At 33.9% G+C, this 15,031-nt stretch overlaps 1 protein-coding gene across 1 annotated transcript in view; it reads left to right on the top strand.

Annotated features, from left to right (window-relative positions):
- LOC149257638 (pyruvate kinase 1, cytosolic-like) overlaps window positions 1-15,031 on the top strand; it is a 234,362-nt gene that overhangs the window by 57,364 nt on the left and 161,967 nt on the right. The window contains exons 2-4 of the mRNA XM_089414481.1: window positions 3,442-3,538; window positions 3,729-3,826; window positions 5,505-5,660. Coding sequence (XP_089270607.1) covers window positions 3,442-3,538; window positions 3,729-3,826; window positions 5,505-5,660 — 351 coding nt within the window. The remainder of the gene's footprint in view (window positions 1-3,441; window positions 3,539-3,728; window positions 3,827-5,504; window positions 5,661-15,031) is intronic.

Genomic DNA, 15,031 nt, shown 5'->3' with positions numbered 1-15,031 from the left:
GTTGAAGGAGGGGCGGGGAACGATTGCAGGGGAGTCGTGGAGAAAGGTGGGAGGCCCAGCAGTAGGGGCTGCCAGGCAGGAGGCCTGCGGAGGACCGCAAGGGGCGGAGTTGCAGAGACGCTGGAGCTCCTATTCAAAAACGCGCTCGAAGCAGCTCATCATTATTCGACTATTTTTCCATGTTAGTCATAATGAGTGTTCTCTTATCTTATCTTATTCATCTCTTGAACTTACAATTTCCCATATAAGGAAGCCACATTGTTCTAAGTAGAGATAATCATTCTCCCACCCTCTTCATCAAGGCCCTCTTCATAGATCTTGCTCTAAACGACTCCATTTCCCAATTAGATCAAGGCACTAGTGTAATAGGTGTTGATCAAAGCCCTAAATTTTCTCTTTTTATCTCTTTTCTTGATAACTAGGGTTAGGGTTGGGTCAAATCTTCATTTTCAACAATTTAATTTTATGTGTTATTGCCCAAATAAAGGGATGGCATTTAATAAACTTAAAAAAAGAAATATCTAGCATTATTCCCTGTTACAATCCTAAAATATGGCTGACATTATCTTTCTATTGCTGTTTTATGCATGTTCCAGCCATAAAAACAGCTTTGTTTACCCTAAACCTAGTCTACCTTTTTGATAGCCCTGCTCCTTTGTTGATCCATACTTGATAGGCTATCTCTTAGAGCTGCTATATGCTATCATGTGCCCTAAACATGCACATAATACAAACCCTAACTTATAGCATCTCTCTTCTAAATTACATAGGTCTTAAGGAAGCATACTTGAACTTTAGGCAACTCTTATCTTAGCCTTTCTAGGCTCTGTTAGTATCTTTCCTTCAATCATTAGACCTTGCATCACCATTAAGCCCTTCTTTATTGAATATCCTTTGGTGATATTTTGTAAGGAAGCCTCCCTCATGGGATTAAATTCACCACTAAACAATTGGAGAGAAGTCATTGAGGTGACAGTGGTGGCAGATCTCTTGTTTACATAAGACCTAGGTTGTCTAGTGGGGCTTTGCAATAGGCCTGCTGGATTTTTACATAACAGGTCCCAAAAACATCTTCTCGAGATTTACCTTTTTGTCAACCATAGATTGCAAGGAGATCAATTTAGCTGCAAATCTGGTCATTGCAAACAAGTTCTTTGTCTTTAGTGTATATTCTCATGGTTTTGAGGACATTTCTGTGATTATGTATTTGGTTATGGATTCTGCCTTTCCATAATCTCTCATTTCTAACAGGGGGTCTTCACTCAATGAACTTGTGCCATAGCATGTTCGTTCATGGAATATTAACTTCATTCATAAAGAATACCCTTAATTTCTCTAGATACTGATAAATAACTCACGGAATCATTTTGTTGAACCCCCTTCCCAATATTTCTTTCCAATAAAATAACCGCTTATTTTTTCGGGATCCCTTTTTTATATCCCCCAATGCCTATAAGCGCCTTCATACCCTACACCTCCTCCACTTAGCCCCCCCGCCCCCAACCAATACCTACAATATATGATTTTATTTTTCACAATTACAAAACCCTCTTTATGAATGAACATGATAAGATATTGGTCAACAAGGTGAAGCCCCTGTGATATCCAAACAATTTTACCAATGTCCTCAAGCATTAGATCTATGCAATGTGTAGCATTTCAAGAGGTTCGGTAACTATATAATTAGCTGCATTGTTGGTAAACATGTGTAAGACAATTTATTCTCCACATCTTGGACAACTTTCTCCATTATTTCACAGGTTAGTTGGGCGCTCTTACTTTGTCTAAGACAACGAATCATCTGAGAAACATTCTTCCTTTTCGACAAGATATGAGGAAACTATAAAAGTCATCTTCCTCTGATCTGTCCACCCATCATTCACGATTGTGCACCCCAATTCTGCCCAGGTGAATGAAACTCAACAAGTATAAGCTAGATATCATCAACACTTTATAACAACAAATTTGAACCAAGGCTCTTAGTTGTAGGGGGGATTTGAATCACGGACCTGTAATAGTAACTGCATCAATCATAAATTACTAATAAGGGGTTTTGGCATAGTTGAGAAGGATGTCGGAATAATTCCAAATATCAGCAATGGCCTTCCTTGCTTTACTATGGACATTCCTTTTCCAACTTATGCCATCCAAGCAGGGTTGGGAATCGATTTTTGTTTGAGTAGCAAAAAAAATTATAATGACACCTCCAATGCTTAAATTTGTACGATTGGTGTAGAACATTTTGGTCAACTTTTTTGTAAGGAGCAATGTCATGGTCAGAAATTTGGGCAAGGTGGTATATGAATCTAAAAATGCTGCCACTACATCCATCTTTGCAAATTTTAGTATTTACATATAAGCTTAGTTGATCCTGGAATGTTTTCACAGTAAGCTCAAGTAAAGTCTTTCACCCTTGGTGTTTTCATTGTTTTGGTTATTGTTTTTCTTCTGTTCAGGGTTTATTGCTTGGTGTTTAAACATTAAAGTTTTCCATTCATCTTTACCTTGAACTTGTCATAAGTCATCAGATCTTTTGCAGCAAGGTAAAAGCTGTAATAAGCTAACAACTTATAGGTTTTACAAGAACAACCGATAGGTCAAGGGAAGTGGTTGCTGTCTTCTTCAGTGAAGGCTGCCAAAACCACTAAAGAAAACAATAGCAAAAAAACCTAAATAACTTTAAAAACCATAAAAAACTCCTAAAAATTCTAAACTATGTTGCTATATACCCTAAATAACAAACATGATGAAAACAGTCTATAGGGGTACCTCCAATGTTGAGAAAGACGCTAAAAGAGGCATGTAACAGTCACGCGTTCAGTAAAAGCTCAAAAAAATTCCTGTTGTCAATGTCCTAAATGTCCAGCCACATCAGGGGATGATCAGCAGTGGTTGATGGGTGCCCTCTATGGGCTGCTTTGTTATTCTTTGGTGTTGTTCATCTCTTTCAATGAATCAACAGAGAACTCCTTTAAACAGGGCAAAAAACGACTGAAACTACAGTTTAAAGCTCTTTTACAGAGTTCCAGCCATGATCTGATTCGTACTTGCAACTCAAACTTGGCACGATTAGATCCATTTAATGACAACTGCAAACTATAACTGCTTTTTTGACTGCGGAAAGCTTCCTTTTCCTTGCATGAGTGAAATTTTCAGCCTTGGATTCAATTGATCTTTGAGAAGAGTTTGGTTATTAGGTAAACCGTAAAATATGTGCTGGAAATAGTTGCTAATCATTCAACCATGTACTGTTTTGGGTTTTGGGCTTGGCTTCTGAAATCAGAACTGGACTTATCCTTTACAATTTATATCCTTTAGTTTTGTTTTAAGAATTTTTTCTTGCATAATTTACCATTGTATTGGCAAGCTGTGAGAATTTTGCAGATAACATTTGATTAAATCCTAGTCTTGAACATAACTTCAGTGTTTTGTATCTTGCAGAATTTCTTTCCTGCAATGACGAAAATTATTGGCACCCTTGGACCACAGTCACGATCTGTCGAGGTGATTGAGGGGTGCCTTAAGGCTGGGATGTCTGGTGAGTTTTCCTTCAAACATTGTTTTGGATTTGTCTCTCTTTTGCTATGTTGCTTATCGTTTTGTAGCTTTCTGAGTTCGGGTAGAATCACAGCAGATCTTAAGATGGATAGTTCATCTCCATGGTGCTTATGGGACCTGGCATGTGTTTGCTAAACAAGGCCTGTATAATGTTTGCATTTTTTTGGCAGTTGCTCGTTTTGATTTCTCTGGGGGAGACAATGAATATCACCAAGAAACTCTTGAAAATCTGAAGATTGCTGCGAAAGGGGTTAATAAACTTTGTGCTGTAAGTTTAGTTTGTTCTTCTAACTGCTGTCGATTAGGACATATTGAATTGCTTCATCAACATAGAGAGAGTATTGACTGATAAACTGTGCTAGTTTCTCACCATGCTGAAATGCATGGATATTGACGTTTTTCATTTTCCCATGGATTTTAGGTTGCCATATGCAATTGATCTAAAATTATTTATTCAGTAAGTTGTCATTGTTTTTTTTGAGCCACTATTTTTATAAAAATCACAAAGAAGGGAATAATCGAAACCAATTTTTAGTGGAAGACTGTCAACTTTGCTGGTACTGCTTTAGCTATAAAAGTTGCTTATTCACTGTTATACCGGTTCAGGTTTTTCCTGCAGAAAATTTTAATACATATCATCCAGATACAGTAATTTATTGATTTGTTCTTGTCACTAGGAACACACTTGCTTCTTATTTTACCTTATGATTGTTGATCTAATATGAATATACTCGTCTGTAATTGTGTTTTGTTATTTCTGTTTCGCAAATCCCAGCATTACTTTGGTGCTTTCACATAGTTAAATTGGAACTAATATTCATTATCTGTTGATGTGTTCATTAATTTCTCACCATGCTGAAAAGCATGGATATTGATGTTTTCCATTTTCCCATGGATATTAGGTTGCAATATGCAATTGATCTAAAATTATTTATTCAGTAAGTTGTCATTGTTTTTTTTGATCCACTACTTTTATAGGAAAAATCACAAAGAAGGGAATAATTGAAACCAATTTTTAGTGGAAGACTGTCAACTTTGCTGGTACTGCTTTAGCTATAAAAGTTGCTTATTCTTTTTTTTTTTTTGCTAATGCAAGAGTCAGACCTTCTATTTCCATAAACAGCAATAAAATACATAATATACAACAATCCTCAGTGAGTTATACACCAAGGAAAGAACCTACAGTCACTGATAACCGGTGAGAGGTACAAGCCTCGAACCCTACAATCAAACCTGTAAACACTTAAAAGAAATACATTGCGAAAACCGATAGACTAAAAAAAGACTAGAACACTGAGCAGAACAAATGAGCCGTACAAAAAGAGTACAAAAACACTTAACACACCACCCGTGTTACTGTGGGAGGTAAAGGAATGGCATTTCCCATATTTTCTGCTGCCCGCCAATATTTCTAGACATTGTTTCCGCCGCGTGAAAATCACACCCCGTACACATCCACCGGACCCACAAAACAGACGAGAGGATACGTCAAAAAAGGTATAACGAGCTCTGCTGTCGGACCCACCAAACAGCGTCCGCATTCTCAGCCGTTGATCCTGGCTGTTGGATCCAACGGTATTAAAGTTGCTTATTCACTGTTATACACGTTCAGGTTTTTCCTGCAGAAAATTATAATAGATATCATCCAGATACAGTAATCTATTGATTTGTTCTTGTCTCTAGGAACACACTTGCTTCTTATTTTACCTTATGATTGTTGATCTAATATGAATATACTTGTCTGTAATTGTGTTTTGTTATTTCTGTTTCGCAAATCCCAGCATTACTTTGGTGCTTTCACACACTTAAATTGGAACTAATGTTCATTATCTGTTGATGTGTTCATTAGTTTTCTTATCTAAACCCATATGAATTATCTTCATTCTATAATTGAGTTTTAATGTGCATTTTGGTGCTCCCTATATAAACTATTTTACACATAACAGATCATGCTGGATACAGTTGGTCCAGAGTTGCGAGTTTTTAAAAGGAGTGAGGAACCTATTGTGCTTGAGATTGATGCATCTGTGACGCTAACACCAGATCAGACCAAAGAAGCATCATCCAAAGTCTTGCCAATGAATTATGATGGGCTTGCGAAGGTATGTATCTCCTAGTTTCCATTTAATTTCCCTTGACATATGAATGTCAAACTGCAAGAACTGATTGCCGATATTGCGATTGAATGTAGAACCTCTCTTTATCTTGTGTTGCTTTTTAGAACCATGTTTAAACCTGTTTCTCTATAGAAATGTTTTGATTCTGTCACCCAGAACGGGGAAATGTATTCAGGCTTTCAAAATTGTATGGGGTTTGGAAATAGCACTTTCAAAACTTAAAGATAGGGGAAACAACACTCACACATAACGTACAAATATATGAATATATGTATCATGTATATACATTATTTTCATAATAAAAAAAAAATAGTCCTAAATAATAAATATACGAGGGTCACATGTATAACTAAATAGTAGGTTGGTTTGGTAGTCATCCTAAAGTAATGCATGAAAACAAGTACATATATAGAATAGAGTTGTTATTATAGAGTGTTTTCCTTTATGAGAAAACCTTGTGGGATCCTGCCATCTTACCCAGAATATTAGGATTGAAGGAAGCTCAAATGGAAACCATAATAATGGCTGGTAACCTTGAGGGACTCAACTAGATTTGAACCTATGAGCTAAGGCCTCCTGGTCAGCAACATGCTTTTTGTAGATGATTCAATTGATTGAACTAATCCTTAGAATTATTATTATACACATTGTCATATAATAATTGTAGAAATTATGCACAAAAGATAGCAATAACAGTCTGCAACTTACAATTATACAAAATAATTTAGCAAAGGAAATAAAAGTAAAACTTACACATTAAATTTAAACTCATTAGAGTTAATGTTGGATCTCATGCTTCAAGATTTATCACTAAGCTTCCAAAACAGCACTCGTACATCATAATTGTCTCACATATTTCTCCATATGTGTAGATATGAAGGCAATAATCCCTTTGTTCATTCTCACTTGCTTTTTAGAGGCATCCGCTAAAATATTAGTAAACCTGGTGGGCCTACCCAATAATATAATAAAGTATTACATACTGACATAACTAACCTCCTAAAATACTCCCATGAGAGCACATGACATGATCACTATAGGGTAATAATGGCTCAAACAAGTGCCCAAAGCTGCCTTTAAGGCTTATGTACAATTGTATCACATAAGTTGTCATTGGGCAATATTACACATCATAACATTACCTCTTAATATTGACTAGGTCACTATAAAAATACATCAAGAAGTGTCAAGAGGATGATGAGTGTCATGAATATAATTATATTAAATAATATAATTAAATAATTCATAATTAAATAAAAACTAGTATAATGAAAGGACATGTCTCAAAGGACATGACTATTAATCAAATGGCACTTAGCCTAGGTATATATACAGAACCCTTATTTGTAAATCATACAATTTTTTTTTTCTCTCATACATTATTTAATATATTATTAATTCCTAAATGGATTGCTTTACTTTTTTCCAAATTTTGGATACTTTATTGCTAAGTCATATCATATATGGTTATCACATTTGGTATCAAAGTTTCTTTTTTGATCCTGGTGATTGGCCATACAAGCTGTAGCTACACTAAAATTTCAGAGTTTCTCTGCTTTGTTGGGTCATCAATCATTTAAAAATTTTGTTAAAGAAAAAAAAGACTTTGCTACAAGTTTGAAGGTAAAATCAAATTGGTCCACACTCTTTGCCATTCCATTGAATAAGTTCAAAACAAATTTGTACAATTCCTAGAAATCCGTACAACCACATATCCAACCATATATCCACCAATTGCAGACCATACTGATTTGCGGTTGTCGTATAGGAGCGTCCGTACCATTGTACAACCACACAGTTAAAATCAAAATTCCAATTGAAGAAAAAAATTTGAATTTCCATTGCTATCTGTACATAGCCATATAACCACCACTGCCATTTGTACACCAACCATTCCCAAAATCTGTACAATAATTGTTGCCATCTGTACAAATCTGCGAGACTGTATAACTGCTCGCTACAATAGTCGCCATCAGGCCTGGAATTTCAAATTCCCTTTGCCTGTCAAATGAAAATTTGTTGACGTTTTTACATCTTTCATGCCCTTAGTTTTACGTTCTACTTAAATTTATGAATGTCAACCACCCTTAATCTACAAGCTTTTTTTCAACTACTTTTACATCTAAACTTTCATTAATCTCCTTTAAAAAATGGTGCATTGTTTTTTTCCTGTTTAGAGATATTATTCATCACCATAATATTGGATTTATATTTTACTCAAAATGAGAGGATTATGATTTCGTTGATGCTTAATAATTCGATAAGGATGGGAAGCTAATCCCTATCCACCATGTAGAACTTAGTACACTTTCGTATTCTCTTTGGGAAACGATGGCCATCAGACTCCATCTTAAAATTACATTTATGTGACACAAGAAGATTCCCATTTTCTCCCATCTTAACAAAGTCCTTGCCAAATTCTACATGCTAGATAGCAATTATTGGGAAATTGTGCATTTCGATAGTTCATAATTGAAAAGGTATAATATATGAGGAAAAAAATCTAAAAGATGGGTGCAAAATTTAAAGTGGAATGAATTAAAGTTCAACAACCAACACTCTAAAAAATTGAGATAGTCAGAATAACAACGCCTCTTTTATCAAAAAAAATAAATATAACAACTTAGGAATAAAACACTCATTTATCTCATACTACATGAAAGCATTCACACCTTAATAGAGATTATAACTTACTCTATAATATTGTTATGTACACTTTCTCACATAACCAAATTCTATCAACACAATTTTTTTTATAGTATCCAAAAGGGAAAAATTTCTATGCACAGATACAATTATTTTAGTTCATTGTTGGACAAATGAAGAGCTGAATATGGCAATAACCTTTTTTACAACCTTTTTTACAGCTCTCCCAATGAAATTCTTAACCTCCTCCCATTTTAATAAAACATTATATTTTTATTAAAAATTATATTATTAATTAAAATAGATCAAATCAATCTCACTAAATTAAAAGAAACGAAATAAATATTTGAAATTTCTTTTATATTTCTTATATTTTTTATTAAAATTTAAATAATTGATAATTTTAAAATGAATGAAATTTTTATTTATTTATTTTCCAAACTGTGATTAAGCAATATCACAATTTTTTTTCATTGAAATATGTTATTATCAGAGCAATCTAATATTTAAACTATGAATATATAATATTCTTAGAGTCTATTTCAATGTATTTATTTCAAAGTTTTGGCATTAAGGATTCTAAACCTACTATTTCTCTAATAAGACAAACATCTATTAGGTTAGAAAGTTCTTATTGAGATTCTGACAAAGTCAACCATGACTGTCTACTAAGCAGGCCATTGATTATATTTTCATTGCCATCCATTCCATTCCTTGTTCTACCTTTACTGGAGTATAATAATGATTTGGAAAGGTTGGCAGAACTCATGAAAAATTCCTTCAAGTCATTTTATATTGAACGATTTTACAAAGGTTTTCTAAATTTGAAAAAAATATGTAGTTGAATGGAAAACAAAAATTGGTTTACTGAAACCACTAAAGTAGCTAACCTGTGTATTCAATGGTTGTTGTTATGTGAGAAAAGCTAATACAGTATCAAAAAAACCAATTATAATCCCCTCCTATGAAAGAGTTGGCAGATTTTTCATGGCTGGGAGTGCGTCAACTAGAAAAGCCAAATAATAAATGCAATCACTATTATGAACATGGAAATTCATCAAAAGAGTTCACGATGCAGGTTGTTCTTACGCTTAAGATACTCTCTTAGAAAGGCTACAACAAATAAAAAATAAACCTAAACTATTATTCATTTTACCTTATATAATATCAAGAAAACCAGGTAGAATCCACTTTTGTGATTGTAATTAAAGAAAGTTATTAATTTACATGGTTTACATTCCTTTGCTCAATACAAGTCTCTCTAATTTCTATATTGATTTCATGCTCACAACATTACATTATATAAAAAGATAAAACTATGCTAAATACAATTACTGCAACCTAAAGAGGTGTGGATCACTTTGTGGCAAGCAGCTATATTGTAGGGATCCTTTCAATTAGTTGACAACAAAGTAATTAACAAAGTGGACCTTTTAACAAACTCCAGACTTAAAAAAATCACCCACGGTTTTATAGACGAGGCCTGAGAAGCATTGGATGAGAGAAACCTATTCTCTCAAAACCACCCAAATGTTTTAAGCGGTGTTCCTATACATCCCTGCTATTCATAGAAAATGGGCATGATTTTGTTGAAGAGTTCACTAGGGTTAAGGGTCGGGACATAAATCTTTCACTCAGCACTACCTCAAAGTATTACATTGTCTCATAGTACTGAAGCATTTTCCGAGGTTTTGGGTCGTTGTAGAGATGTGATTGCATTGCTATGTTATATATTTCTCCTCAGGCAGGATTATGGTGAGGTAATAAAATCTATACACCATTATAAAGTTGCTTCATGCAATAAGAAAGCACTCGAATTAAACTCTACTCAGAAAATAATTTAGTGTTATGATCTGACCTGAAAAACTTATCGAATATTTTTTTACAGAGCTAGTTGAAATGGCGAGTTGGGTTTCTTGCTAATAAGTTAACCTTGTTGATCATCCAGGCCTCCTCAAATTTCAACAGATCTTCAATCTGCCAGGGAGCACCAGAGCCGCATGTCCAAAAGAAACATCCAAGCCAACCAAACCACAAGGATTACTGCAACAACTTGCAAGAATAAGCCTCTGGGTAATGGTCAGGGCAAAGAAGAAAGTGTATTACCTCAGTGATGACACATGAACCTGCCCATTGTCTATTTCTTCCTTGCTTGTAATTGTACTTCCTCCATTCTAATGGATGAATCATGGAACAAAGCCACCATTCCATTTTCTTGGGAAATCAGGTAGATAACTTCAAATTCATGTAGATTGTTGATAGACGGTTGCCACTAATTCAGCTGTCAATGGCCTGGACAGTGAACATTTTCGTGAAAACAACAGTGAGAATGACCTGGATAGTGAAAACAATAGTGAGATTGCACGCAGTCCTTGGAACCTGGGTGATGAATAGTTAAATATTGCAATTTGCACGTTTCATCAGATTAGGTTTAGCGTGGCGTCAAAGCAAACTTTAAAACTGCATTTGTCTCCAACAAACCAGTGGCTAATGGTAATGGTAGTTGTAGATTAAATTTGCACATATCGTTAGTATGGCCAAAGCTGTAGATGATAGATGAGAGAGTTACTCCTATTAGGTACTAGCGTATGGTAGATGAGAGAGTTACTACTATTAGGTACTGGAGGTACTGGCTACTCCGCAGTCAAATGCTGTAGAATTAAATAGCATTAAATTCTAATTGTCTTTTTAATTGTCTTGTGTGTCGGTACCAAGCCCAGAGTGGTATTATAGTTTTTGACGGTTTAACTCTGAAACTCGACGTCAAAACGACGGGTTGCAGTTTTATAGGACACGTCAAACCTGATGTGGAAAAATTTTCGGCCACCGTCAAATACGTCCTAAAACACAAAATACGTCCTACAGGACGTCAAATTCCAGGCCTGGTCGCCATTTAAAAAAATTCAATGTTTTGTACTGCTCCGTTTGTACATCTATTATGAAATTTTGTAATATTGTGCAATCCGTAGGGATTTATAGCAGTGCAATCAATTCATTGTCCATATTAGACACTATTGTTCAAACTTCATACATCTGTGTTCCTATAACAGAGCAGTCATAGTTATAAATTCGTACTATTCAATGTACTCCTATTGGTCCCACTGTTGTTTGTATGTTAAAAAATTTGAAATGCCTTCGAAAAGAATACTAGTTACAAGGCAATAGGAGTATTTGCACTGGTCTAAGCAAATGTTACATTTAGAAATTATCGCATTAAAAAAAATTCTGCATCCAAGCTTGTATACAAATCACATCATAACATTCATAAACCCAAGTCAAGATAAGGGACATATTCACGGAATAAAGTTTTCAAAAAGTATATTAAGTGAAAGTAGAATTTACCGCTCGATAAAGTCAAAGAACTCATAAAATTTCAGAATGTTTATGAAGTGAAAATAAAATTCACCCTTCAATAAAAGCAAAGTAATTATAATGGGCCCTCAAGAATTATTAAGAAAAAATTCTAAGTTCAAAGAAAAACTTTATTTAATTCAATTTAAGGAATGATATCAAGGTCCTTGGTTAAAAAAAGTATTAAAAAAGGATCCAATGTATTTAATTGTTTAAAGACATAAGTTATTTTTTTCGAAAATAAAGGAAGGAAGATTTGCTCATAAAGGTTGCCTAGTTGCATGGTTTGGATCATTTTACTTACATAGTATCCAAAGAAAAGAGATTAATATCATTATCAGCATGAATGACAAGGAAAATTATATAATATCAATTTGACAAATCAATCATCCATTCCAAAACCAAATATAGGTGAGAAAAATATATTTTTCGCAATTTTTTTTTTTTAATGAAATTAAGGGCTTGCAAGTGACAATTGATGATTGTGAATGTATATTTCAATTCAATGTTACAACCATGTATAAAGAAGAGATCAAAATAATTCTCAGTTTACCATGGTTTGGAACACTAGGATCCTTTATATCGAACACATGGAAAAAGTTTTTTGACTTTCATTAATAATAAGAAGGTGACACTTCAAGACATTACAGTGAAGTTAGATTCGATAATACCTTCATCAAAAGACTTGAAAGATATATTGAAGGTGATCATTCAAGAAAATCAAAAGTCAATATCAAATATGCAAAAAGAATTCAATGTAGTTATTATAGATAAAAACGAGGAAATTTCTCACTTAAAAGATCACAATCATAAATTACTTGCACATGTTAAGAAGTCCAAGGCTACGAAACATGGTTATCAAAGATTAGAACAAGAAAAAGAAGATGTTGGGAAAGAGTTTTAGAAGACCTTATCATCCAAAGATGAAGAAAAGTCTCCCATGAGGAGCCTTAATCAAACGTCGATGAAAGAAATTAGAATATTAAAAGATAAAGTTGGTGATTCAGAAGCTGAAGAGCTTTCACGTCTTAGAAACCATAATCAAAATCTACTTACGGAAATTAAGAAACTTAAGAATGATAAGCAATCATTGGAAAACAGAATAAAACAACTGAAGTCTTCAGGGTAAAAGGTCCAAACTGCATAAAAGAAAACAAATACAAATTCCATCAATATTCACAACTCAAAAATATGTCATTCTAGTGGAAGTAAAAATAGACTTAGATGTTGGAGTACATACAATGGGAATTTCAAGTGAATTTCCAACAATTAACCCATCAACATTAGTATGTGAAAAAGATCATATACCAAAAATAAGCTAAGAATATGCTACAAGTACGATAAAGGAAAATAATATTATAAAATTTTCTTGTCGACATCCTCATCATAAAAACTGTAGAAATTAAGCTGTAGATTTGCAACTGCTCATGAAGTTTCAATCAAAATCACAAGACACAAACCTGCACCACTGTTCTGCGGACTTTAATTCACAATTTAGAACAAAAAGAATTCAATGAAGTTATTATAGATAAAAACAAGGAAATTTCTCACTTAAAAGATCACAATCATAAATTACTTGCACATGTTAAGAAGTCCAAGGCTACGAAACATGGTTATCAAAGATTAGAACAAGAAAAAGAAGATGTTGAGAAAGAGTTTTAGAAGACCTTATCGTCCAAAGATGAAGAAAAGTCTCACATGAGGAGCCTTAATCAAACGTCGATGAAAGAAATTAGAATATTAAAAGGCAAAGTTGGTGATTCAGAAGCTGACGAGCTTTCACATCTTAGAAACCATAATCAAAATCTACTTACGGAAATTAAGAAACTTAAGAATGATAAGCAATCATTGGAAAACAAAATAAAACAACTGAAGTCTTCAGGTTAAAAGGTCCAAACTGCATAAAAGAGAACAAATACAAATTCCATCAATATCACAACTCAAAAATATGTCATTCTATTGGAAGTAAAAACAGACTTAGATGTTGGAGTACATACAATGGGAATTTCAAGTGAATATCCAACAATTAACCCATCAATATCAGTATGTGAAAAAGATCATATACCAAAAATAAGCCAAGAATATGCTACAAGCACGATAAAGTGAAATAATATTATAAAATTTTCTTGTCGACATCCTCATCATAAAAACTGTAGAAATTAAGTTGTAGATTTGCAACTGCTCATGAAGTTTTAATCAAAATCACAAGACACAAACCTACACCACTGTTCTGCGGACATTAATTCACAATTTAGAACAAAAATTTCAGACATGCAAGAAGAATAATACACATGCAACAAGTATTTTTATATGGTGAAAGCAATATGCTAAAACTCCCAATGCTTGCTTGCATTAATCAAATGAATAGAGATGTATTACAATTGCTTTGCTCAACTGAGCTCACACTGCAAGTGCACAACCTATATCTCTGCTCACTGAAGGCCTTTGACCCACACTTAGTCAATTTTTGCCTCAGCTTGAGCTCTTATTTCCTTGTACTATTCCTTGAGGAATTAGCCCCTATTATTTAAGAAATTACTTCAATGGAATTACGCAATTACTTTACGCTGATCATCTCACTGCATGCAACACCTATACACTCAAGACTAGTCTACAACTGATGTTACAATGCCTTGGAATCTCCACCTCAATAGGGTAACTCGAATTCTCTGCATGCACTAGCTATTTTGGGCTGATTAATCAATTAACTAGATGATCACCGAGTTTGATTGAAGTCCCACCGCTTAACTGACCTTCCACTAGTTCTTCCAAAAGTTGGAACTAGTTTAACTGTAAACACCTTGAGATACCTGACCTTGATTGCTATAAATTAGCAATCACAAATGTAGAATTGAACTTTAACTCCTCCAACTCTAATTTACCAAGTAAACTTGGTGACACAAGCCATGTCACACAAGTTAACATCATCCAAGTTGTATGTTGATGTGGAAATTCAAATCTTCTCAATTTAATTAAGGAAAAATCAAATTGGGAATTTCTTGCTGCATTTTTCAACAAAAGCATATGCTTTAATCGGTCAGTGAATCGACATCATTTAGAATGGAAACAACTAACTTATGTTCTGAAAAATATTGATGTTAGCAAAATTAAGATTCATGATAACAATTTATCTTGGGAAGCCTATAAGTGCAACATTTCTTAGAGGATTCAATTTGGATGGGTTAGATCATTTTTTAGTTTGACAATTTTGCTCAACATTCAAAGGTTCATATTGTCTTGTATCATTGAAGATGACACTTCCAAGAATTGGGAAAGATGTGAAGAAGAAAACCTTAGAACACTAAAAAAGATATCAAGTCTTTTCATCAATATGCTTTGACAACAAATCATTTATGAGG

This window comes from Pinus tabuliformis, chromosome 6, assembly GCF_031772625.1.
Source record: "Pinus tabuliformis cultivar Carrire ecotype Pingquan chromosome 6, CPIR1, whole genome shotgun sequence".
NCBI classification, from domain to species: Eukaryota; Viridiplantae; Streptophyta; class Pinopsida; order Pinales; family Pinaceae; genus Pinus; species Pinus tabuliformis.
Note: the sequence above shows the minus strand (reverse complement) of the source record. Positions and strands in the feature narration are given on the sequence as shown.